At 41.0% G+C, this 27534-nt stretch overlaps 3 protein-coding genes and 1 non-coding gene across 5 annotated transcripts in view; 1 reads left to right on the plus strand and 3 right to left on the minus strand.

Moving 5' to 3' along the window:
• Nucleotides 1-571: 571 nt before the first annotated feature.
• Nucleotides 572-4888, minus strand: ucmaa (upper zone of growth plate and cartilage matrix associated a). The gene is made up of 5 exons (XM_053414630.1): nucleotides 4729-4888; nucleotides 4059-4118; nucleotides 3878-3970; nucleotides 2005-2103; nucleotides 572-1031 (listed from the first exon to the last, which is right to left on the minus strand). Exons 1-5 carry the CDS (start codon nucleotides 4784-4786, stop codon nucleotides 943-945), a joined length of 399 nt encoding a protein of 132 aa, XP_053270605.1. The 5' UTR covers nucleotides 4787-4888; the 3' UTR covers nucleotides 572-942.
• A 1168-nt stretch (nucleotides 4889-6056) lies between these two features.
• Nucleotides 6057-11940, minus strand: phyh (phytanoyl-CoA 2-hydroxylase). The gene is made up of 9 exons (XM_053414631.1): nucleotides 11781-11940; nucleotides 10753-10811; nucleotides 10296-10406; nucleotides 9952-10120; nucleotides 9616-9697; nucleotides 8321-8502; nucleotides 8078-8227; nucleotides 7739-7870; nucleotides 6057-7226 (listed from the first exon to the last, which is right to left on the minus strand). Exons 1-9 carry the CDS (start codon nucleotides 11844-11846, stop codon nucleotides 7173-7175), a joined length of 1005 nt encoding a protein of 334 aa, XP_053270606.1. The 5' UTR covers nucleotides 11847-11940; the 3' UTR covers nucleotides 6057-7172.
• Nucleotides 9359-9430, minus strand: trnaq-cug (transfer RNA glutamine (anticodon CUG)). Its single transcript has one exon. It is a non-coding gene; the product is annotated as a tRNA-Gln (tRNA).
• A 2240-nt stretch (nucleotides 11941-14180) lies between the features above and the next one.
• cdk17 (cyclin-dependent kinase 17) overlaps nucleotides 14181-27534 on the plus strand; it is a 35188-nt gene continuing 21834 nt past the window's right edge. The window contains exon 1 of one of the 2 annotated variants that reach the window (XM_053414637.1): nucleotides 14181-14517. The gene's annotated coding sequence lies outside the window, so the exon portion shown is untranslated. The remainder of the gene's footprint in view (nucleotides 14518-27534) is intronic. The other variant, XM_053414638.1, reaches the window with a different exon arrangement.

Raw genomic sequence — 27534 nt, forward strand, 5'->3', positions numbered from 1 at the left:
GAGGTTAAGATACTCAGAATGTAAAAATAAGGCAGTTTGCTTTTTTATCCAACTTATTTTTGTATCACATTAGTGAGGAGTTATTACTCTGTTAATAGTTCTGAACTGAGATATTTGGGTCATGGGGACTGAACCAGTCTCCTGTGATGGGACACACACACACACCCACTAACACGCTCCATGTGTTAGAGCGATGACTGCAGAGGCCAGGTGGCACTCGCTCAAGTCTCCGAGCCAACGGTCTTAAAACAAGAGAGATCTGAGGTGGAATCATGGTATAGATATGAAATAAGGTTTAGGGAGAAGTCATTATACAAAGTCAAGCCTCATTAGTATGAAGCTTTCATTTTCGGCTCATTACCCTGTTGCTGCTTTTTTTCCTTCCTCCTCTCTCTACCTCTTGAGTCTCTCGGCTTCCCAGTCTAATATTTCCACTGTGGAATGTGGAATGATTTCCGCCTGATGACTTCTGCAGCTCACCTCGTCTTCTCTTTTATTCCCCACTATCCTCCCTCCCTTTAAATTCTCTAAATACCAGACAGTGCTCGCTTGAGTCAAAACAGTGGCCTGGTAATGAGGAAATTCCTCTTTATTTGTCATTTACACTTAAAGTAATGACGTCACTCTCAGGCTGACTGAAGGACACTGTATATAACCACGTATGTGTGTAAAAGGCAATAAAAACAAGCATGCAAAACATTAATGATAACATGTAGCTTCAATTCAAAAAGTGCACTTTAAATGCACTTTACAGTTTAACATGGAGACATATTGCACAGTTTATGCTGTATAAAAAATAAAGCAAAAGAAAAAATGTCATCCTGCAGATTAAAGTAGAAAAAATATGATACAAATTTTAGCACTGGCTCTCAACGTGACACGGTGGCAGTACCACTGCTGCCCCAGTGAGAGGCGCTGTGGCTTCCACACCAGCAGGTGTGCTCAGTGGAACCACTGGGAGCGGGGATAAAAGCCGTCGTAGTGATACTCCCTCAGCTGCTCGTTCGTCTCCCTCGATCGCTCATTTATCTCTGTGGAAAACAAACGTTCAATTAGAGCAGCTATAATCAATATTTTTATAGTAACTGTTTATCCCCTAGAGCATAACTGTTCTGTAACTACACGTATCGGCAAAAGTTTGCTAATATATCATATTAATGTTTTATTACAGATTATATTAAATGTATTAAAACCCGGAACAAAGATCTTTCACAAAAATATCATTAAGGTTAAATAATAGTCCTCAAAACTGTTAGCATTTAGCGAGGTGCACTTGACTGTTTGTAAGACCGCATTATTACGATAACACATCATCGTACAGACTGTTTACAAGCAGATAACCATTCGGTAAACCCAACAGCAAGTGCTTGTGTCAACAACCCGCTAACAAAATGGCAGCAAAGCCAACAGCACTTGTTAATGTGCAATTTGAAAAAGCTATAGTTTCTTTCTGCTTTTGGGACCGCAATGGGGTAGCCATCTTTGAATAGAATTCTTTTAATTCCGTATAGCAAGTTTTTTTCTCTATTCATGCTGAAGTAGTACATACAGTGACCCTAAACTTAACCTGGGGGGCTTTTAATGTAGCATAGGGACCAATGTGTGAATCTGTTCCTGCTACAGATGCTTGAATGTGTCGGTATGGGGTCGACAACAAATTAACACTTTAAATCGGTGTGGAGTCTCCGGCCCTCTGCTGCAGCCCACAGGCTCCTGGGTGCCGAGGGGTTCATCCAAGATCCAAACAAAAACTCTGGCTTCCCTTAGTCGATTCTTTCATTGAGCCTTTGTTGTGATAACTGATATTAAATGTTGTCAGTCTCTGTGCTCCATCTTTCTCACGACATGTACTGAATGTTAAACATTGGTATTTCCAGCCCTCTGTAGAAGGGGGGGAAATGAGGGACAGATGGATGGTGGCTTCATCTTTATTTCACACCTGTAGAAAGTTGTTTTCACTCGTTCTACCTCCACTCTCCAAAAGCAGCCGAATCCAGGTCTTACCATCGCGCTCCTCCTCGACGTAGTTCTCGTACTCGTTCCTCTGCTCCTCGTTGTACTCCCTCCTCTGCTCGTCCTTTTGCATGAGTACCCTCTGCTCAGCTGCGGAGAGAAGAAGACGACAGTGTCAGTATCTGTGTACACCCACTCATGATACTGATCGATGAAACGGGTGCAGCCATTTTCTGTTCCCTCCTTAAACAACCTTGATGCCTCAATTGCTGGCCTGGTTCACATTTGGCGCAACACATTGCTAAGATGGATGTAGAGCCAGAGTCTTATTAACCATTCGATCACTGGAAAACCTCAAACTAAATCTAAAACACCTCCTCCATCTCTGTGCAAGAGCGTCACCAACAATGCAGATACAGAGCAGCCACTGTATATATTAGACATTACTACCTTGTCAGTGTTTTCCCCCTACATTTAATAATCAGCTTACAAATGTAGGAATTACAACGCAACGTTCTTTAAAGTAATTTGGTCGTTCCACTTTTATCCAGACGGAAACTACTGCCTTGTCCAATTTGTGGGGGGGGGCAATACGGGGAGTCTGTTGTATCAGTTGCATTGTAGCTGTGTAGCCTCCTCTAGCTATCTTTTCCAGGATTACCAACCCCAGCTTTAAATAATGGTGTGCAATCTAGTACTTTGTCGTGATCAATAATGCTCTTTTGTAAATGCTCCTTAAATTCTAGCCTTAGCTACTGCACATCACAATTATAACAATTCAAAGTCCCTTTCACACACACACACACACACACACACACACACACACACACACACACACACACACACACACAAATACATTGTTCTCTTGGACTGGGCTATTAAGGTACAAAATCAACCTTTCTCCAGGAATGTGGGTCTGTGTTTTCAAAGCCAAGACCCTGTTTGGTGCTCTGATTGGCGGGCAAGACGAAGTGACCCGCAGCCCCGTCTCCGGAGGCCTCTTCAGGGGCACATGTGCTTCTCTGATGGGTTTTCCAGCAGAAAAGAGAGGAGTTCACAAAGAGACGCTTGAATGAAAAGATGGAAAGAAATGCTGTCTGCTGAATATTGGCAAGTGTGGCCCCTTCCATGCTTTCATCTCCATTAACCGACTGCCCGAATCTGCTTTTAGTTTGTGAAAGATTGATTTAGAGGCACACGGTGTTGATATGAACCTGGTGTGTTGCACAATTCTCCTGCAACACCTCTAGTGTGTGTGTTGGTGTGTGTATCGTGCTGATGCTGGCGGTGGAAGAATGAGCTTATTGTACAGAGAAGCAGAGAGGGACAGCCTGCACCATAGTACCCTGTGACTCCTTCTGCAGAATCCAGCTCGGGGGTGCATGCTTGTGTGAGCAGCTACTGAAGCACCTGCCTAAGATTCCCCTCCTCTGTCTGTGTTTCTCTCTTGAGCTTTCCCAGCTCGCAGTCAAAACCTCAGACTTTTATAATCTTCAGACTTTCAACCACAAACCAACCAAGCAAAACTCTCCCAAAGACCCACATACACACGTTCTGGTAAAGGCTGCCTAGTGTGGCAACATCAACCACTCGGGCAGCGTTTGGGCAACTCAACCACAAATAGAAAACCAAATATGAATAAATGCCACCGTGGACCCTCATCTCCTCCTCCCCACCAAACCACTCAGACAAGATCCTGCTGATTTTCTGCATGTTAAACATGTCTGTCCGGTGCAAAGTCAGATGATTCCCAAATATTTTCCACCATTTTATGAAAAATATATCCACTCTCTGTGTTTATCGTTAGCATGACGGCATGTGGGCCATTATCAAACGGGAATTTAGGCTTTTCCAATCGAAATTGAATAAAGATTATCCATTATCTATAGCAGACAATTAGAAACAACATCTTTCTCAGCCTCACCTTGGAACTCATAGTATTGGACCGAACGGCGACCACGACGTTTGAAGAAATTGGAGGCGTCCGACTCGGGCATGAACACCTGCCGTGCTGCGCCTGAGGGTCAGATCACATGTTTAAGGTCACACGTGGAAGACAAAGTCAAAGTCATGTGAAATAGTGAAAAGTGTAGAACTGGTGTCACCTTTGTGGTCGGCTGGTTTAGAGTCGTCCCGTACTGCGGCGTTTTCCACCACACTGGAAACTAAGGGCAAAGGGAGAAACTTTTATTTAGCGTTTTGGATTGTGTCTTTTATCCTAACAGACCAATCGTACACAAAACCCCATGCATCTAACAAATTGATCCTGACAGCCATACAAAAGTCTCATCATGAAATATTCTTTATTTCGTTACACATATAATTATCGGATGAAAACTATAATGGCCACCAAGATAGGTGGAAATCCATTCAGTAGTTTTTGTGTTAACTTTCTTACACATAAACAACTGAATGGACAGAGGTAAAAACTAAAGAACTCTAATATGTATTTTATCCATAATTGCAAAGCCATCTTCCAAATTTCACTTTACAAACTAAAATCTTCTAACGGAATCAGCAACATTTAGCAGTGCAGCTCACAAATAATGTTGAATCAATAAATTTACTAATATATTAATAGGTGAAGTTAAAGTCAAAAGTTATCCCGGCTTAATAAATATTAATTTTCATACAAAGAGTGACAGCACATATCCATATATGGTGCTTTATACGCTAAAACCACTTCTGCTTATCTCCTGTGAAGATGTAAAATCCCCAAATACCCTCCTTCCCCCACCTTTCCCAGTCCCCACCCCGCCCACACATAATACTCACAGGTGAGGATGAGGAGGGTGGTGAGCGCAGAGAGGACAATCACTCGAGTCCAGGACATGTTGACAGAGCCAGGTGAGATCCGTACTGGACTTAAACCGTGCACCTAACTCAACTGGGAGAGGAGAGGAAGATGAGGGAGGGAAGGGAAGAGAGGGAGTGGGAGGAGATGGAAAAGGGAGAAAGGCTCAGAGAGAGGAGGAGGGCTGCTGGAATTTCCATCTCCCAAGGGACGGGAAGAAGAAGAAATCAAGGAGGTAAAGGAGGAATAATGGATGAGGTGATTTTTTTTAAGTAGAAACCAGTTGTTGATGTTCATTCTATTAGAACTTAGGTCAATAGGTAATTTTACAAGATTTACTCACAAAGCTGCAATCAATCCTAAATCTTCTTAAAAGAAAATATAATATTTGACAGGTAAAACATTACAGGAATAAATAATGTGCAGCCGTTGCAAGACTAATCCCAAACTGTGCCAGGTCTAGAGATGCTTGGTACACACAGTAGGTTTCAGTGGATTGTTCCTTGAGTTGTGTTTCAGTTCACCCTTCACGACATAGGGCTTAGCAATCTGCACGAGATGCAGCGTCCTCCATCTGGAACCATCAACCAGAGTGAGGAGAAACTACCAGAGACACTTGAAACTGGGGAACCGTTTCCTGCAAAGGAAACTGGGCAGAGACGACGGGCCACTGTGTTCAGATCTGGAGTCTGGGGCGTATTTAGCAGCAAATGAGCCTGAGTGAGTGTGAAACTATTTGCTGTGTGTGCATAAGTGTATTTATGCGAATATGCATGTGCAAAATGTGTCCTTGTATTTTGCTAGCTGGTGTTTAATTATTAAATGGGCTCTTCTGTGCATTTGTGTGTCAACATGGGGTCAGGGGTTAGGCCAAACTTACAAAATGTATCGGAGAAATTACCATAAACAAACTTCAGGGTGATAAGAAGTACCTAAAATTAAAGTAACTATCTTGAGATAACTATGTACTATAACATGTACTTTGACTTTGGTCTCTCCATGTCTTTGTACTGTTCTTTACTCACTTGATTTAACAAACTATACCACTATAATATACAGACAGTGGGAAGATTATTTGGATTTACCTGCATTAATGTATACGTTTGTCCTTAAATGTGTTCACATCATAACCTATTTGAACCATTTACACACCAAATATTATTCCTGTCAATATTGAATACATCAAACAAACATTCTCAGTGCAGGATGGAAACAGCACACGCAACCCTCAGCTAATAGCATCAGCATAAACTAACTGTAGTAAGGAGTCCATTCACTTACATTAGAAAATCAAAGCCAAGTGTCATAATTATAGCAGCAATTTTTTATTATTAATCCTATTAAAACTTTAGAATGATCATACAAACAATGTTAAAACCCACTCACTCGTTATCAAATACTTATCAATCAACATAAACAAGACGATTTACACAGTGATAAGTTTATAAGGCAGTTTAAACACTCAAGGCTGGGGTCGAGATCCTAAACTCCGAATTAGAACCAAATCCCAATTGGTTGAATTTCAGTTCTGCTTATCAGTTCCTAAATATATCATAACCCATGTTAGTGCTTTAATCAGCCAGTCAGCAATTCTCATCTTTTCATTTCCCGTCAAAGCAACATACCTCAGGTCTTTCTCAGGCTTATATCTTTGCACTTAACATCCCTTTCTTTGAAGGTTTTGGTAAATTACAGCTTTTCCATTGTTCCACACAGTTCTGTTGTCTGTTTAAGTGCTAATTCAGCTTTATTTTGTGCTGCAAAACAAGCAGCAGGAGGTTGAAAGAAGATTAAGATACATTTATTTGTCCCAAACACATGCACACACATGCACAGGCACACTCACGCAATTGTAGGGAAATTTAACCTCTGCTTTTAACCCATCTGGTGCAGGACACACAGAGCAGTGAGCGACCATGTACGGCGCACAGGGAGCAGATGTTGGGGGAGTAAGGTGCCTTGGCCAGGGGCACTAGACAGGGTAGGGAGAATCCTCTTGGATTTTTGGACAGATCAATCCAGGTTCGTCTTTTTGTTGTTTCTCCGTGGAGTCGAACCAGAGACGAACCAGAGACCTTTTCTGCCCATAGTCCAAGTTTCTGCCACTAGTCCACCGCCTCTCCGAAAGAAAGTCAGAGGGTGGATTTTCCTCCGAACTATGATGAGGTCAGTTATATATATTTCATTTAAATCTGATTCCCTGTATTTATGTTTTCTGTTAGGACCACATGACCTTTTCCAGAACAAATCTCCCAACTCTTCTGAGCATGATTACATGTACATTAAGTAGTGTTAATTCCACCTCTATTAAAGGAATTCAGGGATTTTACTTTAAGAAGCTCAGCACTATATTAGCCTTCTCTCCTCTCAGCTCAGTGATTGGTCACTCTGCTGTCATTCTGCCGTCTTCTGATCAATGGCGTCCTCACAGTGAGACCCTCTCTCCCTGCACCAGACGACCTCTGAAAGCCCAGGTATCCTGTAGAGGAAGAGTTCAAGATTCAATTCACCTTTTTATTCAAATGTGCCTTTTTACAATCATTTTTAGACCAGAGCTTAGACGCTAAATATTTACATTCAAGTAGAAAGTCATTTTTATCTAACAGTTTTTTGGTGAAAATAGGGAAGACTCTGAAGCCCATTTTTTACCCATCACATCACGTTCGCACACTGAATGCTTAGTCATCCTTGTGTTGCTCTAATTTCTGTATTTGTGTTGAGGCTTTTGTCTTTGTGTTGTCGCTTCTTCATTTGTGTTGTTGCCTGTTAAGAGGCAACGGGCTTGACTGCAGAAAGTAACTCTGCTCGCTTCATTGTCAACACTGCGTCGCTCACTTTCGCTGTTATTACATTGTAGTTCTGTGGTGGCTTTTATAGTTGTGTTGTCATCATATATAAAACACTTCAAAATCCAGGAGTCTGTTACACGTACCATTGTTTCAATGAATATGAATAATTGTAGGAATAGTAATATGTATGTAAATATCTGACCTTGAATGAGATTTCGTCTATAGCGTACTTCCTGGACGCAAGATCCTTCACTTCCTCCTCTATGTTTTCCTGAGTGGTTCCTTTCACGTCGATGTAATAACACTCAGCGCTGGCGTAGTGGCAGGAGATGGCCTGGAAACACACACACATGATCACACAGGAGCACACATGATCACACAGGATCACACACAAGTGCCTTTGAATTCATAATATTTTTTAAATCACATCTAGCAATGTAATTTGTGGTTTTAAATAGTAGCGTATAAACCCTGTGAATTTACAGGTAGTTGTTCTGGAACCAACGCTGGGACACCAGGTGCATTGAGGGTAATGTTGTACCTTGCGGAACCCCTGGGTCTGATTCATGCCGGAGCCATGGATGAGCAGCGGGTGGAAGAAGACGGTGTCGCCCTTCTCCATCTCCAGGTGAACCCTCTGGTGCTGTGAGTCATAGCCTCGCACACCGTGATACATCTTGTTCACCCCACCCTGAGGACAGACACAGTGCTGAGGTACTGTACCTGTGTGTGTATGCAGGTGTGGTCACGCTTCTGGCAGTGCCTTTTGTGTGTGTTTGTGTACCTCCCACTCGGGGTAGTCGTGCTCCTTCAGCGTGCCCTTGTGAGTTCCTGGCAGGACGACCAAGCAGCCGTTCTGCCTGTTCACTTTCTCCATGGCCGTCCAGGAGCAGACAATCTGGTCGGCCGGTCGGAACGGGAAGTAGTGCAGATCCTGATGCATCGGGTGACGGGACGTCTTCTTCCCTGAAACACAGGACACACACCAGATGACTAATCTGACCCAACATGTCAAGTAGCAATATTTTTTGCTCAAGGACTTGAGCAATGGGGACTGGTCAGGGATGTTATGCCCACAAGGCTTTTGACCCGGCCAGAATAGTTTATAAATTATAATTTTTTCCTGGACGTAAAATGCAAGCTAGTGTGTCTATATGTGTTTATAATAAAAAGTACTTTTGTATGGTCCTCAAAGGATGGAGCCCCTTCCACACCCCTGCCTTAAAGGACAAGTGGTATAGATAATGGATGGATGGGGTTGTTTCAGACCACTCTGCTGTCCTGGCTGTGAAAACATACATATGTCTCAAAACTCAGGTCCCACAGAGATTTCAACTTGGATAGCTGAAAATCTAAATCATGTCCATACTGCTAACTGGTGTTGTGGATGATGAATAACAAAGTTGGAAAAAGGCTGGAATAGATGAAGACTGGCGTGGTGAATGTGGATTTCTGCTGTCACACATGATGGGATCAGAGTTTGACTTCAGCAACATGGACTCATCTCTGCTAAATGTCATTGGTGTCAAGATTCTGCTGCTGTGGAGAATTTTTTCTTGGCACAGTCAATAATGGTTTGAATGCCACAGCCTATTTAAGTACTGTTGCAGAACATGTTCATCCATTTATAGCCGCAATTCACTATCTTCTGATCGCTACGTCTAACGATATGTTGCGTCACAAAGATAAAGTCTCCAACTGGTTCTGTGTGGTTTCAGGATTGTTATATTTATTAGGCTTTGTAAACATGAGCGATTTGATTACATGATTGTATCATTAGTTCCTAAAAGCCACCTCTAGATACCTGACCACTGCCTAAATAAGGTCCCACCGAGATTTGAACTCGGATCGCTGGATTCAGAGTCCAGAGTGCTAACCATTACACCATGGAACCTGTTGTTGCTGCCCCCTAGTGTTATATATAATCTCCACAGCCCACAAATATTGAGTTAATGATCATATGCAGCAAATCAGCTGGTGCAGCAAATTTTGACAATTGTTGAATTTGACGCTGATCAATTTGATTGACTAATCAACCAATCGGTTCACCTCAGATAAAGTGATCTCCTGACTCCTTACCTGCATCAGGAGGTTTGTTGATCAGCATGGTGTGCATGGCCATGATGTTTGGTCCAGTGAAACACTCCACATGCTTCAGGATCTAACACAAAAAAGCCAAGTTTTTGGTCATCAGTGTTTTGGTTAAAATTATATCAAATTTTAAGTTGCTTTTCAATCAAAAATAAGTTTTTGCCTATGGAAAATAAACACGGCCCCAGTTAATGAAAAAAAAAGTTTACAAATAGCGGCTTTGTACACCACATCTAATTTGACAATAATGGAAAGGTACCAAACTTGAAGTATTGAACATCTAAGCTCCCACATGAAAACCAACCGTACGTGTATGTACAGTACCTGTGGTAAGTTGCAGTACCGGAACAGCTCGGGATCCTCCTGGAAGTCCTGGAGTTTGGAGACGGCCCTCTGATCCTGGACAAACTCTGACTTGACGATTGCCACGTCCTTCATCACCACCAAGCCGGGAATTTTCACTCTCTGTCGACAGATGCGTTCAAACTCCTTCCTGCAGAATGTACGAAGAACTTTTTAACAGCCGATAGCACATCTGAGGGACTTCTCAAGAAAACTGTTTTCATCATAGGAGACTCTGTTACAGTTACTACTCCTAATATTAATAGTTTATACACTTGTTACAAAGCTCTGTTTCCTTTGCAGGTGCCATAGTTTGTGATGGTCACCTGAACTTGTCGATATCCTCCTCCGACACCAGGTTCTTGATGAGGATGAAGCCATTCTCCTCATAGAAGAGTCGCTGCTCTGGGCTCAGCAGGTCCGTCTCTAAGGTGTATCTGCCAGAGTGAAAGTGACAGTAAGCACAACTGAAGCTCCCTGCGTGTCGGCCCGTTTGGATTTGAAAGCTGTTGTGGACTTTTTTTCAGAGGGGATTGATTGACAGACACTGTGCATTGAAAGTCTTATTACAGCTCTGCGTCTACACCACCTGAAAACAACTTGACAGTTCTAGTTCTCACTTGTACCAGAAAGGCACAGCTGTCTGCTGATGTAAAACTGTGTCAGAGGTGAATGATAACAAGGCTTGTCTGGTACAGGAACCTTTGCCCTGAGGCAACTGCTGAAGCTGCCAAATGCTGTGACAGAATGACGGAGTCCCTTCAAACTAAAGGTGGATCTCACCTCAGTCTGTGTGGCTGGCTGCTGAGCGTGAGGGTTTGAGCTGAGGTCGGTGCTGCTCGCTGGAGAAGAAACAGTTAAGGGGGAAACAAGGCCCGATTCACAATGTCTCAGAGAGAGAGATTTCACATCTGTCTCTAGATGTCAACTCCCTCAGTTAAATGTTAAAACCAGCCGGGCTCTCAACACTTTAACATGGGATAATAATATGATCATATTAACACATTTTTATTGGATAGCACCTATCATCAATTAAATGCAACTCAAAATGCTTTGTTAAAAATTAAATAAGATAAATTGTATGAATAAAATGAAAGCATAAGTACAGCTACATGAAACAATAACACACATACAAGGTTGTTATAAAGATTACAAACATTAAATAGGGTCAAATTACAATAAAAATAGATGGGTTTAATATTATATGATGTCTAGTGATGTGATCTCTTCATTTGTTAGTATCTCAGCTGCTACAGTTTGTCCAAGTTGAAGTTTGCTAATGCATGTCTAGTTAGCAGGACGTTACAGTTATATAATGAGAAGAATAACATGTCTAACTTCCATAGCACATCATGCTGCTCCTTTTGTTGTTGTTGACAAGTCATGGTGTAAACATTTGATGCACGTTCTGTCTAATAGCTTTTCTCTCGTGTCGAAAGCTACCTGAGAATCAAAACACAGGAAGCTTGTTTACGTTAGCTTATTAGGATAAAGGCTAGTAGCATATAACGGGTTGTGAACGGACAGGTTAGCCTTCTGAGCTACTTAAGCTAATGCCTCAGATATAAAAAGACATATTAAAAGAGACTTGATGTGACTGAGACCGAGACACAGTTCAGTGAAACCAGCAAAAAGCTCAAACCTCTAACCTCCTGTTTCTTTGGACGGAGGCCCGCCGGCTGCACGGAGACCCCGGTCAGCGGAGCACCAGGGCTGCGCAGCTCGGTGCTCCGCTGACCGGGGGTCGGTCTGTACGGTCCCGTGGAGCTCCGGTGGTACAGAATAACGACACCTTGCAAATGAAAGGATACGATCGCGGCTTGTGATCGATCAAGATGATGGATCAGCAGTTTGAGTCTGTCCGCAGCGCGAGACATCCTACAGCCAGGTCGAGATCAGTCCCGATGAGATCCGGGAAACTGAGAAAGTGGGACAGAGGTTAGATGATGACAACACACACACACAAACACATACGTACACTATAGGAGGTGGAGTCAGAAGTAAGTTGTGTGTTTGCATTAGCTTTGGTTAAACTTGGTTAAGTTAAGTTTAGAGTCAGCTATGATGTGGTCATGGTTAAGGTGATAAGGTTTTGGCCATAATGAATGGAAGTTAATGCAAAGTCCTGAACTACAACCTGCAGATATAACAGAATCATACTAACTGTACTTTGCTCCATCCACTGTCTAGTGTCTACTTATACAACATATTGCACAATCCCTCCCTGGTCCTTATATTACATTTTATATTTAATTTTAGTTCCCTATTTTTATATGTTTTAATTTTATACTTGCACAAATACACCACAACATTGTATCATGTACCTTTTATATGTGTATATGTGGTCACTTTATGGTAAATCTAATGTGGTTTGACAGATACCAACAAACACCCAGCTTGTAATGTTCAAGTCTCCACATGGGCTGGAGGTATGGATGCAAACACACACTGTGAGATGTCCTGTGAACACCAGTTTGTAATGAACACAATGCAGGTGTAAAACAAATCCTCAAATTCAACCTAAGATCATGACAATTCTCAGGAAACCTTGAATAACGGAATAGTAATAGTAATGATTTTAGGGCCTCTGGATATTTGAGGGTTGTAGCTGACCATCTCTTTATAGCCACAATTTACCATCTTCTAAAGACTATGTAGGTCCAGCATATACATGTATAGTGTCACAAAGGAAAAGGTTTTATGAACATAATGAAGTGACACTCAGATGCCCCCCCTTCATTTCATCTTAATGCAAGAGAACAGCTGTGGAATGTGGTAGAGCAGGACATGACACAGCAGCCACTGCAGGATTTTTAATTTAACCAGGACAGATTGAAATAATAATCTTTCTGCACATTTATGTAATATCTGTCTGAACAATGTTGATCAATTGCAGTACAATTAATTATTGCACCTGCAGCTATTGTCCAGCAGATGACGGTGTGCAGCCCCAATAAATTCTGCTTAACACAAGTCTTTGGTTCTTTGTTTCTATGGTTACAATTATTCATCCTTAAATCAAATTGAACCAAATTGGGTCAAGAGAAGCGAAATACTCACAAAATTCAGATTTCCAACTTGAAACTAACAAATTATTTTTTAATCTTATTAATTTTATATTGAGGCATATAAATTAACTCAAAAGATATTTCATAGATAATCTTAAAATATACAACTGAAATACAAGATGTTTTTATAAGCAACCTTTTTCGATAATTTTTCTATTTTATTTTTGCATGAGGTCATAGCTATGGGACTATTTTCCGCGTTGCTCTGAAGACAGGAAATGACTAATAAGGGAGAGCAGAAAGAAAGTGATTCAAACGAAGATACTATTGTTTCGTTTATCTTCATTTCACATCCCTGCTTCCAGTTTCACCAAAGCTGAGAACGGAAATTCTCAAACTATCAATCAAGTCATAACATAACCCGAGAAATTCATGTCATGAGTATAAATGTCTAAAATGTTATGTTATGAGTATGTGTTGGTTATTTGGAACACTGCGACCGATACAAAATGCATTCACGCCTTTATTTTAAAAGTTGTCCAAGATATCGCTTAATGGTGATAAATTAAATACTAAAATTATATCAAGTTATGACTTGTCAACAATGACAGTTTGCATTCTCAGAGGATAATAATTTGATTTATAGTCTATATTTCCAATGTTAAACAATTACACTACAATCATTCTTGCAGGTGCAACTTTTGTCCAGCAGATGGCTCCATAAACCAATAATTAGACCTAATGCAACGTTATGGTTCTGTGTTTCAGCCTGATCCACAGATTCTGTCTATCATATGTCATATTTCTCAACTTTTCTCAAATAACCTTTTAACTGGAAGATTAGAAAGTTAAAAATATCAATAATAATTGTATTTATTTGAAAATTATATCAAGGATCATTGTGTTTATTCTGAAATTACATCCTAGCTTTGGGCCTCTGTTCCTTGCTGCTCTGAAGACAGGAAATTACCAATAAGGCAAAACCGAGAATAGACCATTCAAAAAAAGATACTATTTTTATTGCTATTATCATATTGAATAAACCACGGCATAACCTGGTACATGTAGGTAACGTGTTTGTTACTTCTTTTTTAACAAAGTGCCTAAAAAAAAGGGACGCCTCTTATTCTGAAAGTCTTCAAATCCGCTTTTATCTCAACACGCCACAGGAAGTTGTTCTGTGCTGCGTGTGTTCAACTGACGGCAGCCTGACACTCCTCCCTGCTCAGTCGACAGCAGCGGTTCCTCCTCCTCAGTTTCCCCCGCGTCCTCCGCCTCACACACGGCGTCTCTGTCCTCTCGATCCCCCCCGGTACCCGTGTGAGGGAGTGAACGTGTGTTTTCTTGGGGGGATATTTCTTTATTCTTCCCGGTTGTTCCGTCTCTGTGTCGGAGCGTGCCGAGCCAGGACCGAGCGCGGACGCAGCCCGTGTCTTCAGGCTGCACCGGTGGGCGGATAGAAAGCGGAGGAGGGCATCCGGAGCAGGGCCTGGCACCTCCGGAGAGTCGCCTTGAAACCCACGGAATTCACCATTTTCAGGTAAAGAGACGGACACATTCTTCCACAGTCACATTTCTCAACACGATGTCTGTCCGATAATGGACTCCGTGCCGTTACACGTTGTTCGACTGGGAGGGACGGGCAGCGGCGCTCGGCTGTAAATGTCAACACAGAGGAAACGGAGGCTGTAGAATAATTCTTCGTTTTTTCCCTTATTTTACAGCTTCCGTTTTGACCGTTTATACACGTGACTGTCATGTTCCCTCCTCCCACATGATCCCAGCATACAACATCTTCTATGTGTTGTTTGTTTGTTTACAAAACAGACTGTTATGAGCTGATCTACCCCCCAGCGACAGGGTCTCTTCTGTAGGAGGATTGGGTGTATATATATATATATATATTTATATAGGAATAAGCATAATTTCAGCTCAAACATAACATTTAGTGACTATCAACAGACAGAAGAACACTTCACTCTTAGTGTTCATTTGCAGGACTGTCATTGTAAAATCAATATCATACATTTAATGTAAAATTGATTTATTATAACAATATCTAGAACCTCAGCCTTTAACTACTGACTGTGGCTGTGCCTTTGTATACATGTAATACAGTGATGTTTCCTTCCACATTTACAATATATTATTATTTATTTAGACACAATCATGTTTTGTCAAACACCTGAAATGCACTATGAATTGCATTTGATTTGTTTGAAAGTTGCTATATAAATAAAGTTGGATTGATTGATACAGCAAAGAAACATTTGTCAGTGAAACTGTTCAAATTTTGCCTTTCATTTTTAATAATACAGCAAAATATACACCTGTAAACATTAGCTTTTTGTGCTCATGGAAGAGTTGAGTTCTGTTTGTGAGGAAAACGCCTCCATCAGAACCGACAGCATCTGTTGACTTGTTGAATTTGCCTCCACTTGAAATGACTTGTGCTCAGAAGAAGCTCTCAGATGACCGTTGACTTTCCCCAGACCTGTCGAGATGGTTTTGGTGATTCGTGACTTGAAGTGGGAGATGATCCTGCTTTGAAATGACCTCTTTAGTATAAAGGCATAAAACTCTCAAGTGTGCACCATTCCACCATCCTGCTGTCACCTTGGCAACTGAGTTCTTGAGGGAATTGGTGTCAGATGGAACGGGATCTTAACTCCCACAAAAACATTGATGGGCTGTGAAATCGACTGCTCATCATCAATATGTGATTCTCTTCATCATTTAGTCCCTATCCCACTTCCTGTTTGACCTGGATTTACTGCCTACGCCCTTCATGTAGATCAACCGGCTACTCATCTGTATGTATGTGTGTGTGTGTATTGACCCACATTCACATCGAGACTTGGCTGAGAGACTGATACTTCCCCCACAGGACAGAGTAATTACCCTGACAGCCCCCTCCCCATGTCGATTGGCCGGTATAGCAGTGCTGGTATTGATCTGCCTCTGCATTATATGGCATACAGCAGGAAGATGAGAGCATGTATTGTGAATATGAGGAAACACCCTCATACCAACACTTCCTCTCTGTCTGTTTGAATGGATGGATGAGGGTTTCCAGTGAGGTGATGTGTGTCACGTAGAAATGTTCTTGTCAGGGTTGAAAAGAGCATGAGCCAGAGGTCAGGTTGAGAGCTTTAGGTGGAAGCATTCCTGTCAACAACTTGTTATATTGCTCTAGAGCATCTGATCTTATTTTTTGGAGAGCATGCTGTCTGGATTGATGCTCATATTCAGCTATTTGTTCATCTACCGATATAGGAGCATCCGTTTTAATCCCAGTCTATACTAACACACCTCTACCACCACAGCAGTTGTATCATTGTAAAATGCAGTGTGTAACTGCACAGCAGCTGTTAGCAAAGACAACACTTGTAATTACTTATCCATGTTGTGTTCCACACTGGTAGTCGAGACTAATGCCTGTTGTTTTCTTCTGGAAGAGGGTCATATGATAGGAGCCTGACGAGTCAGTGAAGGCTACATCGCGACCAAAAAGACTCAACTTTATTTGTGAAGCACCAAATCATGATATACATAATCTCAAGGCTCTTGACATATAAAGAGATTGAGAGCCGCCAAAACAGGGAAGTTTAGAAACGCTGCTGGCCTCATTTTAGTTTGAAAATGAAAATCTATGAGTATGAATGAAGCCTTTTCACTGATTCAATCAATTCAAGTCCCACTCAGCTTGTGAAAACTGTATAGTAATATTCTCTGTGGCTGTGGAGGAGTGTTCTAAAGTCTTGATGAAGTAAGCCTGATGATATTATTAGGGGTTATCTCCATTTTGGCTTTAAAACAAAAACATACCATTTTCTATAAAGCTTTTTCTATCTATATTTTCCCGTCAACCTTCAAGATCAGTACTTGATCACTGAAGTGTCCCTTTAAATCTGCATGAACTGAAGAGACAAGTGTTAATCTGTGAAACGTTGTCGCTGTGAGGCACAGAGTTTGCTCACAGTTGAAAATGTTCTCAGCGCTGCTGTCCCATAATGTTCATGCTGTTTATGTAAACACTTAATACAGTAAATGTATCTGTAGGCAGAATCACGAGGTAGCATCATCTGCGATATCCCACCATGCTTTGCAGCAGACTTGGCTGCACTTACTAATGAACAACCTCCAAAACACTGTTGCCATTGACAACCAGGCCAGCAGCTTGCTATCGCTCTCCTTTATGTAACTCCAACTTGTGCAGTGTTTTATTGATCAGATAGGTGTGTGTGTCTCTGTGTCTGTTTTTGCATGTCTGTATTGTTGCGTGTCTCTGTCAGTGTGTTTTTATGATTCTCTCTGTCTGTCTTTGTGTAGATTTATGTAAGTTCAAATGTGCACGAGTGTGTGGTGGAATGTGTTCCAGTGAGGACAGCTCACCAAATGAATGTTTCAGTGTGTCTGCCACTGTGCTGCCGCAGGGTGGGCATCATGTAGCTGGGGTAGTAATTATTGGGCTTTTTTGGGGTCTGACTAATTCTAGGGCTTCAGAATGAGTACATTTAGTGTGGGCTGGGTGCAGCTTGAATACACACTTGCACACATTTTGTAGTCATATGAACTTACACACACACACACGAAGAAAGTTATGTGAGCCATGCAAGGAATGTGGAGTGTTGTGAGTTCATTCTCTTTCTCTTTCTCTTTCTCGCTCTCTCACGCACCCACACACCACCTTTTCATTCTTGCTCTAAAAGTGAAGCATGCTGGTCACACAACATCAAACACCTGTGTCCCGGTCACTGTTTGGCCTCAATCCCTTTATTGGCGGTTCACCTCCTCACCTTCACCATCGTGTCTCTGCATCCCTGAGATCAGTAAAAGTAAAAGTCGTTACCATCGTTTGAGGTGCACATAGAGGCATAGAAATCCGCCAACTAGCGTTTGGTAGTGTAATTGCAGATGGACACGAACGTACCAGTGCCATCAAGTATATCTTACGCCAATCCTACATATAACTCTAAACCAGAATGTATTGTGCTTTTGTCAGTGGAGTAGTGAATGAAGCCTTTGTGTTCTTTCTACACTGTCTCTCCTCAAACACAAACACACAAATACACACACACATACACACTTTGTTATTATTCTTGTATATTTTGGCAATGTGTCTTGTCAAGGTATCCCTTGGATAAACTGTCCCATCGTGCTTCCCAGGGTGTGTGTTGTTTGGGCGATTGGAACAGGCTCATAAACTGGAGGTTAACTAGTGGCCTTGTTAGAGCAGCAGTAGGTAGGGATTACACACACACAGAAACACACAAACAAACAAAAAGTCACTTCCCTCATGTGGTGAACACTTTAAACCGTAGTGATGTCATTTGACAGTGAAGATGATGACATATTCATCTCTCTCTCACACACACACACACACACACACACACACACACACACACACACACACACACACACACACACACACACACACACATACACACACATACACACACACACACACACACACACACACACACACACATACCAGTGATGACCTGAACACTGAACCTCACTGTTTTTGTGTTTTTCTTTCCTGTGTAGCTTCATTTCTCACTCATTTAACACCTGAAGTTCACCCAAACAAACTATTACTTTAAACTTAATTAAATAGAAATCCCTTAGCTGGCTGTTTAGAGAAATGCAGCTAAAATTGCATTCAGACATGAACTTAAATCAAGAAATATGCTGGATATGAGAACTTAAATTCCAGAGTCAGTTTTTTGGACATTTTCTGAAACTTTTCCTGCCAGCTATGCAACTATGCTAAACTGGGCTAAAAAGGCACACGCTGAAATAATGCTTTTCCATCTATTTTTATTATTATTTGTCAGACTTGACTCTGACTGGCACCCTGCCTTATGAACCTTCTTACCCATTAAAATACATACGCTTTTGCTGAAAAGGGCTGTGGTCAGTCTCCATGTGCTGTGAACAAGTGAACATGTGAACATGTGATTTCTGCAGCAGAATGTATACATCATGTCCTGTATCCTGCTGCTCTACCCAGGTGCCACCCCTCGCCTGAATGTTCTGCACATTTTCCTGTTGTTGGGAACGATCTGTTTGACCTGGACAATGTCCTGCTGCCTAAGTTAGAAAAGCAAAAAAATTAAGCACAGATTTAATATTATATATTATTAATGGCATCAGTGATACCATTATGTGAATCAGTAACAGCTACATAATGACAAACCGCTGAGTAGTCACATTTGAAAAAAGTGTTTGCATCTCCCCGACATCCCCTCATGATAGTGCCGACATTACCATAACCTCTTCAGCTATCGCTAGGTTCACACACTGATGCTAGTTGAGAGCCACAAATCCCCTCAAGGTTCTAATGCAGTGCTTTCAAGGTGATGAGCTTAAAACAGCGATAAGATGTGCTTAGAAGGTTAAGTGGCAGATTGTCAACAACGGCTGGTAACCGTATTTTAGAAGTGATATGACGCAACTATACTACAGTGAACTAATTGTACAGCTGGCTTAGTCATGCTTGAGCAATTGAAACCATGCCTCTGACTTAAGAAGTGCAGTCAAATTGTGTATTCAATTTAAAAACAATGAATTGTCCAGCTGTCTCAAAAAAAGCTTTTCATAATACAATGCACAAACACAGATAAGAGGTACAGTGACAGTACCACATATAGTCATCTTTAGTTGACACTCTGCTGTTCAGTACAGCCCGTCCTTCATATCTGTCCATCTGCCTGTTTCTCTAAAACTATTTTTTGCAACTTATAGCTCATAACTATGAGCCTGCATTTTAAATTTGACTTACTTCAATCAATAAAGTCAAATAACATTTTTTAGAAGATGTTGTTCTGCACACTGCTTTTGTTGGGGTTGACCCTGAGACAGATTCTGTGACCTTGTTCCTTCTCTTCCCCTGCTGCTCCTCTAAATTAAACTTTAAATCCTGGTTTCTTTGTAAAGTGAGTTTCCTTTTTAATCTCAAATAGGAATCTCTAATAATCTTTCTCTCTTCCCGCTGGTTTGATCATTGCCTGCTAGACAGGCGTTATCTGCAGTTAGAGCCGACAAAGTGCATCGAAAGTTCACAGGAAAACGTCTCAAAAAGTGAACCAAAGACTCAAGAAGCTCGGAGAGAAAATAGTTGTCATTTATTAATTCAGTTATTTTAAATGAATTCTGTCAAGAATGTTTCCGTAATAAGCAGAACCTCCCGATGCTCCTCCGAAGTTTCATACTTCCCTTCTCAAGCTCTTCACTGTATCAGCATCACTAAGCACCTGATTCATCCTTACCCAAAAGGTCAGATCTATTTGAGCTCGACAGGGTCGGAGACATTTACACACACGCACGTAATCTAGTCTAATCAGATTAATACATTAATACAATCCTTGAGTGACGATTTGTTCAATGGCTGAACAAATAACAATCTGCAGACTGTGAGGGAATACAAGTTTGGCCTGATGGACAGGAGGGGTCTCAGAAGCATAACACAGCAGTGAGCACATGACTCTTAAGATAGAAAGTAGATGAAACAGTCATCTGTCACCGATGATGCACAGATGCAGTGAGGCCAGAAATGGAAAATGTCTTCCATCATATTTCTCGTTTTTTTTAGCTGTAGGGAAAGCAAAAGATTAGTAGCTAGTCCTTCGTTGTCAAAATATGTTGTAGTAAAGTCTTTCAATGTGATTAAAAAAATATATATATATGAGCACTGTCCAGATCTGATTGGTGTTATATAGTAGCATGATTTACTTTCAATGCGATATGGATTTTTGCTTATGGCTGGTAACATCCTAAGTTATTTAATTTTGGAAAATACACTTCCTCATTTTCTCACTGTGTGTTTGTATGTAAGGCGTCAATGCTGCCGCTCCCAGCTGGAAAGCTTCACAGTGTAAAACGACTGGAAACAGCATACTATGGGTAACGTGCCAGGCTATTTCTTGGCCAGACACATTTTTTTATTCAGATAAAGTTCAGGGCAGTTTACAGCAGCCAGCGTTTGGAAAAAACATTTAAAATCTGAAAAATGTCTTGACTTATTTTCAGAGAACGATCGGTACTGGATTTTTGTGGCCAATATAAGTTGTGGGGAGTAAAAGATTCTGAAATTGATATTTTCCTGATATGAACCATGCTTCTGCTCCAGACAATCAGGGGCAACGTTCACTGTATCTCATTGAAAACCAGACTTTTTAATTTAAGATTTTTGATGACTGAAATACCATTATCTTCCACTCAACTGACAAGCTATGCAAAGTAGCTATGTGCATGGACAGCTAGCCAACCAGCTATCCAATTGATGCTAGCATACAACATTTTACTACCCAGCCACAGATGTGATGATGAGACTCAAACGCAAAAAGGGTTTTGATGAATCTGCCTTTTATAATAAGCCTTTTACGAGCTGCATCAACCAAACATGTCAGGTTTAACTATTGTGCGTCACAGCAACTGAAATAAGAACAAAGTTAAATGCTGGTTTAATGCTTTTAGGGGAAATCTTTGCCTCAGGCCCGGATGTCCCACCTGCCCTGGCACATAAAAGAGAGAAAAGGCTCTGGTCATTTTGTTGGATGGTTTGAGCAGAAAACCCACACTTAAAAACAAGCCACCTTTGGAGAGGCAACACCTGTTCCTACAGGCCTCAGGGGGGATTGGAGATGGCCTGGGAGGCCGTGTTTGAGGGAGTGGTGGGGCGTGAGAATGCAAAGCCATAAAACGGACAGGAGAGGAGGAGGAGAGACGATAATAGAAGGAGGGATGTTAATGTCCTGTTGTTCAGTTGTGTAAGAAGACCTGACCTCCCAAAGAAAACTCTGTGGGGAAGCGTTGCTTTTGTTTGTCGTGTTGTTGGGTGTGTTTGCCTGAAGCTGTTGTTGGTTTTATATGGATGTTGAGTGAGGTTATAACAGAGAACATGAAATCAGGATTATGCAATTAGAAGCTACTATAATCAGCCCAGATTATTTGATTACTGGCATCAGTAATTACAGTATCATAGCTTTATTGTGACTTTAAATAATCACAATTTTAATATGGTGAGACTTAACTAATGCTATTAACCAATGAGAAACGTCTCTGACATACTTACACACGTGATGTAGCAGAAGACAAAGAAAAGTGTTGGGTCAAGAGAGAAGGTTCAAGCAGCAGCTTCAGTCCAAAAATTGCATTTTCATTTGTATTCAGAAGGCGACTACATTTCAAAGTAATCGGACCCACCCCTGGAGGTAACTGACGTGAGCTTCTCTGGCCAGGAATTTAAGCAAAAACATGAATTATTGAAAACATTCTCTGAGAGTGTATGTGTATGTGTGTGTGTGTGTCTCAGCTCAGCTCAGCTTATGCCGTTTCCCCATCTCTTGCCACTGGAATGTGCCATCTCCAGCCGTGTGTTTTGATTCACAGACCAAACACCCAGACAGGAAAGCACATTCTTGTATGTTGTGTTCATCCAGATGTGTGTGTGTATAAGGGTAAGCTTCCCGTTTACCCTTGTTTGTCTGGTTTAGCTGTAATGACACAGAAGAGCGTTATGTAACAGACCGAGCAGAGGAGAATGCGGTTGTTGATTTCACAAACACAAAGGAACACGGAGGGAGTTGTATATGTGTGCAGGAGCAGCAGCAGATCATTGTGGTTGCAGGAGCAAAGACAGACTTAACAGCAGGTGCATCACATGGGGTTACGCAGCGTTGTTGATTAGAAATTATATTATATACTGCATATACGTGTGAATCTATATCAATATCTTAAAACGATGAATCATGCAGCCCGACTAGTTAGACACAATACAAGTGATTTTAAAGCTGCAGTTGGGAAACAGACTTGGACTTGCAGCACAATAAGCATCCATGTGCACAGATAGTGACAGCAAGGCTTTTGTTTACACTGTCAGAAGCTGCAATGACGTAACCAGGACATCATTCATTGGCAATAAAGCCGTCCGTCTCATTAAGGAGACAGCGAAAGATAACAACCACTTAAATTAGACAAACAGCACAGTTAGTGAGTGAATGTAAATTTAGCAGTTAACAGCATACTGAGTTTATTACTACCCCTGATCAACACGTAAATGTCTAATAGCTGTATCATTCACTGCTATATCCCTGCTGCAGATACATTTTTTACTTTGCATTATAGAAATACAATTTATTATTTCTATCATTACACTAAGAAAAGATGAGCAGTGGTTCCTAAGATATAGATATTCTTAATGTACAGAAATGCTCATCTTTACTGCATTGTTTATTCTGGAAAATGTAAGTTGTTGTATTAGCTTGTTTCACTAAACGTACAAAGACTAAACTTGTATGTCTGAAATACCATCAGCCAACCAATAACTCAGTCAGTTTTGATAAACCCATTCATGTGAGTGTGTGTGTGTGTTTGTGAACAACTGATAAGAGATCATCTGTCCTGCGTACGGTCTCTGTTTTGTAAAGAAGATGAAGTTCATCGCTTGTGGGATGACCTCAAGCTAACCCCCTTCACACATGTGCACACACCCATACATATACAGTGCACTGTATACCTAGCTTGTTTGTTTTTTCGGAACCTCACACTTCTCTTTCTGCAAACAGATAATAGTTAAGTGTTTTGGGCGTGCAGTCAAACTGTGCGTGTGTGGTTGTGTGTGTCTGTGGTGAGTGTGTTGTGTGTGTCAGCTGAGCTCCCTGTGTGTTTTGTGGCCTGTGGGCCTTGTGTTTGTCATATGGCAAGAGAGTGATAGGATAATGTGGCTGTGTTTAAATTTGTTTGTATGTGTGTGTGTCTGTGCAGCCTTCATGCCTAGAAATAACGTATTCCCTGCAGCTTGCCCTTCCTCTCCTCCGGCTTTATCTTCATTCTTTCCATCAATAAACCTCTAGAGCAGCGTTCTTCTCCTTCCTCCTCTCCGTCTACATTTTTCTCCATAAATAGTAGTATTCTTTTTATCTCTTTGGTAAATTATTTGTTTTTCAGTGCTCAATAGTTACACTTCAACATATGTTAAGTAATTCACAGGTAGGAGCCACTAACTCGTATGCAAACTTCCCCTTGAGGAGCAATAAATTAGTAGATCAAAATGTGTTTTGCTTCTACACCATCCATTCCCTGCTTGGTTGTTTTTGGAGGGAGCACTCTAAGCAAGGTAACCTTGACATGACACCCAGGGCGTTTACAGGCCAGATGGGATGTTTACCATGTGATCCTGACTGCTGTTGTGGATCTACCCCGGGGCCTCCTCACAGCTGTATACGGCTGAAAAACCGGATCACCGCATCCAGGTGAATTCGAAGTAAACAAAAACAGGTTATATTCCAGGCTTCTTTATAATGTCTTGTTATTTCTTGCTTGCAGTGAATCCAGTGGGGGAGCTCCTGCTTTGTTCACACAATGATTTTTCCCAGATATTTACGGACTTTATACTAGAAGGCTAGACGGATAAAGGCCATAGAAACTCCGGAGCGTTTCACTCGGACATTTGCAGTTTGTCCTATCATTTAAATGAAAATGAATGATCAAACATTTTTCCTTACAATCTGCGACTTGTTATTCAGACCCTGAGATTTTAGGACTTTCTTACACTGATTGATATCTGCTACTTTGTGTTAGCTGAAGTTCAACTCTGGTTAGAATAACTCCCATGTATGCTCTTCTGAAACTGTTCTCACTGGTTTATCTTCCCTTCCTTAATCTCTTTGTCATCAAAATGCACTTTTTTTCTCATGGTAACTGGTAATTTCCTGCTAATATTAACATCGCAGCCTTTTGTGTGATCACAGGCACATAGTGTTATTTCAGCTCACCCCTCTGGGTCAGTCATGCTGAAGCTCCTTTTAAAACAAAGGGTCTTTCAGTGGAAAGCGCCCACTGTACCGGACAGCAGCACTGATGCTCTGTTTGTGTGTTCTCTTCACACAAACACATGCTTGTGACTGTTCTTAGTAGGGTTCAGCTGAAATAGCTGCTTGAAAGCTGATAACAGTGGTAACAGTTTTGCCATAAGGTTGAAGATATTTTCTGATTTTTCACTTGTGCAATATGAATTTTTCTGGGAAAGACTCAGTAAAACTGAATCTAAATACTCATGTGACAAAGAAAGTTCTGGGAATTTGTTCATTTAGTGGGAAAGTGGAAATTGCACAATTGGGTATTACAATGAAAATTGGAAAAACTACATTGTAAACTAAAGTGAGAATGGCACTCAGAGCTCATACCTCCGGTCCAGTTGGTGAAAATGTCAAAACACCTGATCTTGCAATGTTCAAGAAAGTGATAAGAAGTTCCTGGCTCTTGTCTTGGCTCATGTTCCATCCGTCCACTAACTCTGGGAAATCGGTTTGGTAGTTTTTGCGTAATCCTGCTGACAAACCAACAAAACAATGGCCCTTAGTACACCCCACAGCTCCACCAAAGCCCAATCCTTAAACCACTCATAAATAGCCACGTTAATTTTTTCAATTATGAAAATGTAATCAGCTAAATATCTAAAAGACTAGAAAAAACATAAAGACTAGAGAGAAGATGCCCTGTGGGGCTTCTGGCGTTTGAAGCCTTTGTAATGGTGAACATCACGTATGTCAGAGTGTGGTGCTTTGATTGTAATGTATACCAGCAATATGAAGGGAAACTCCCGGATGTCTTCGTGTGCACTGCTGTGATCTCTGATCTATGTTAGAGGTGATGTAAGTGGACCTGGGGCATTGCAAACATTACACCCTCCTCTTATCCTAAAACCAGACAAATCTACATGAGTGAAAGTCAAACGTGAGCACCTGTGTGTGTGCTCAGATTTTGCCCTCTAGCCTTTTTGGCTGGACTCCAGTCTTTCATCTAAACTGCTTTGATTAGTGTGCGTGTGCTTGATCACCATTATTTGGTGTGCACGTGGGGAGCAAGCGAGCTGTGAATGTGAGAAAAAGTCGTTCAGTGAGAGACATTTATAGATAAAGGACTACTGAATGCACTTGCAAAAAAGCGTGTTGTGATCCAAATTTCTTATTAGATAATCATGAAGATGCAGGGGATGTTTAGCGCGGAGCTAAACTCATGAGTCAAGTCTGAAACAGGGACAAAATTAAGCTTACGGTAGCTGCTGCCAAATCTTTTTGGTTGATTCTAGAAATTGCGGTTTCAGTTGTTGCCTTCATGAATTAAATGTCAACATATTCAATGAATGGACAAAAAAACACATGTTTGTCAAAGTCTAATACTTTTTGACTTCCCTATAACGAGTCTTACACCTAAGCCCAAAAAAACGACATGCTTAGTTTTATTTATTTAGAAATGTCCTACAATATCTGGGTTTTGTAGATTTCAACAAATTTCATGAAAGAAGGAGCAAATGGTGCTTTTGTTTGGAACAATTTTCAGCTGAGGATTAATACACATTTGTTGCCCAAGTAAGCATTTTACTGCAAAGGGATGGTGTACTTGATGACTTATAATGAACTACTGTGTCTGTGTGTGAGTGTGTTCATGGTGATGAAGAACATGTGACTGTGCAATGCTGTGGCTCATTGATGTCTTTTTAATAGTCTTTGCAAAACAATGAAGCTCTATGGCACAGAAGAAAAAAGTATATCAGGCTGGTGCTAAAAGTCGTTATACCCCCAGGAAAACTATTTTTGTCTATACAGGCAATACTTGTTTCTAAGATCAATTCATTGTTAGTTTTAGACTTTTTATGGGCTTTGTTGATAATTGAAAATCAGTCCATTAAGCAGCTTCATATTACAGTATTATACATGCTCACGTTGTTGGATGCATGACTTTCCATAACACAATATTCCATAACATGCACACAGCAATGCTTGGACTCTAGTCGTGTCTTAGAATAGCTGTGATTGAACAAGTATGACATTTCAGTTTATAGCCAGTATGTTTTGGCATTGTTCCCATACATTCTTTATGACATGTTGCAAGCCATTTTTAGTTTGGAGTCAACTTATGGTAAGAACTTCTTGCTTTCTTTACACGTACAGTTGTCGACAGCGGCAACACAAATCTAGCTGATATTGGCGATGCCTGTGGTGTGTTCAGAACCAATGTAAACAGATTTCATTCCATGCATTACTCATGCAAGTATGGCTGCTGGATGTTTCTTGCTTCCAAATGTCTTTTAGTTTTAGTTGCTTGAAAGTAAAGGAGTTGTATTGTGCCCACAGATGCCAACATTAAGTCTATTTTCCATTTCTGTATATTAGCGTATATTTGTGTTTGCCTGGTGTAAATCCGCAGCTATTCCTGTCATTGCATTGACTTTACATGTAATCACAACGGGGGAAGACTTTGCTTTGCACTTGGTCTGAACACATCATTTAACTGAAGGCAAAAGAGACATAACCATTTGTTGAAGTTGCTATGTGTGTTTAATGAAAGCACAACATTTTCGAGTTTCACAGGCTTATGAAAAGTTCTTGTATATCCTACCTCTAATAATTTAAAGGGTGTTTATATGAACGTTATTTGTTTTTAAGTCGAATGCTTATTTATACAATACATAAAATGTTCATCTCATCCTTTTAGTTCATAAACAATCTTCTATCTCAAACATTTGTATTCAATTCCAATATAGAGTGTG

The sequence above is a fragment of the Pleuronectes platessa genome, chromosome 22 (assembly GCF_947347685.1).
Source record: "Pleuronectes platessa chromosome 22, fPlePla1.1, whole genome shotgun sequence".
Lineage (NCBI taxonomy): Eukaryota > Metazoa > Chordata > Actinopteri > Pleuronectiformes > Pleuronectidae > Pleuronectes > Pleuronectes platessa.

Bases quoted from the DNA above. Each gene is read 5' to 3' on its own strand.
- phyh (XM_053414631.1), bottom strand. From the start codon at position 11,846: ATGTCTCGCGCTGCGGACAGACTCAAACTGCTGATCCATCATCTTGAT. The intron at 8,228-8,320 runs GTACACAAACAC...GTCTGTCCTCAG, and splicing joins ACGACTACCCCGAGTGGGAG to GGTGGGGTGAACAAGATGTA. The intron at 7,871-8,077 runs GTACAACATTAC...GTGTGTTTCCAG, and splicing joins AGACCCAGGGGTTCCGCAAG to GCCATCTCCTGCCACTACGC.
- ucmaa (XM_053414630.1), bottom strand. From the start codon at position 4,786: ATGTCCTGGACTCGAGTGATTGTCCTCTCTGCGCTCACCACCCTCCTC. The intron at 2,104-3,877 runs GTGAGGCTGAGA...TTCTCTCCGCAG, and splicing joins CCAATACTATGAGTTCCAAG to CTGAGCAGAGGGTACTCATG. The intron at 1,032-2,004 runs GTAAGACCTGGA...TGTTTTCCACAG, and splicing joins CGTCGAGGAGGAGCGCGATG to AGATAAATGAGCGATCGAGG.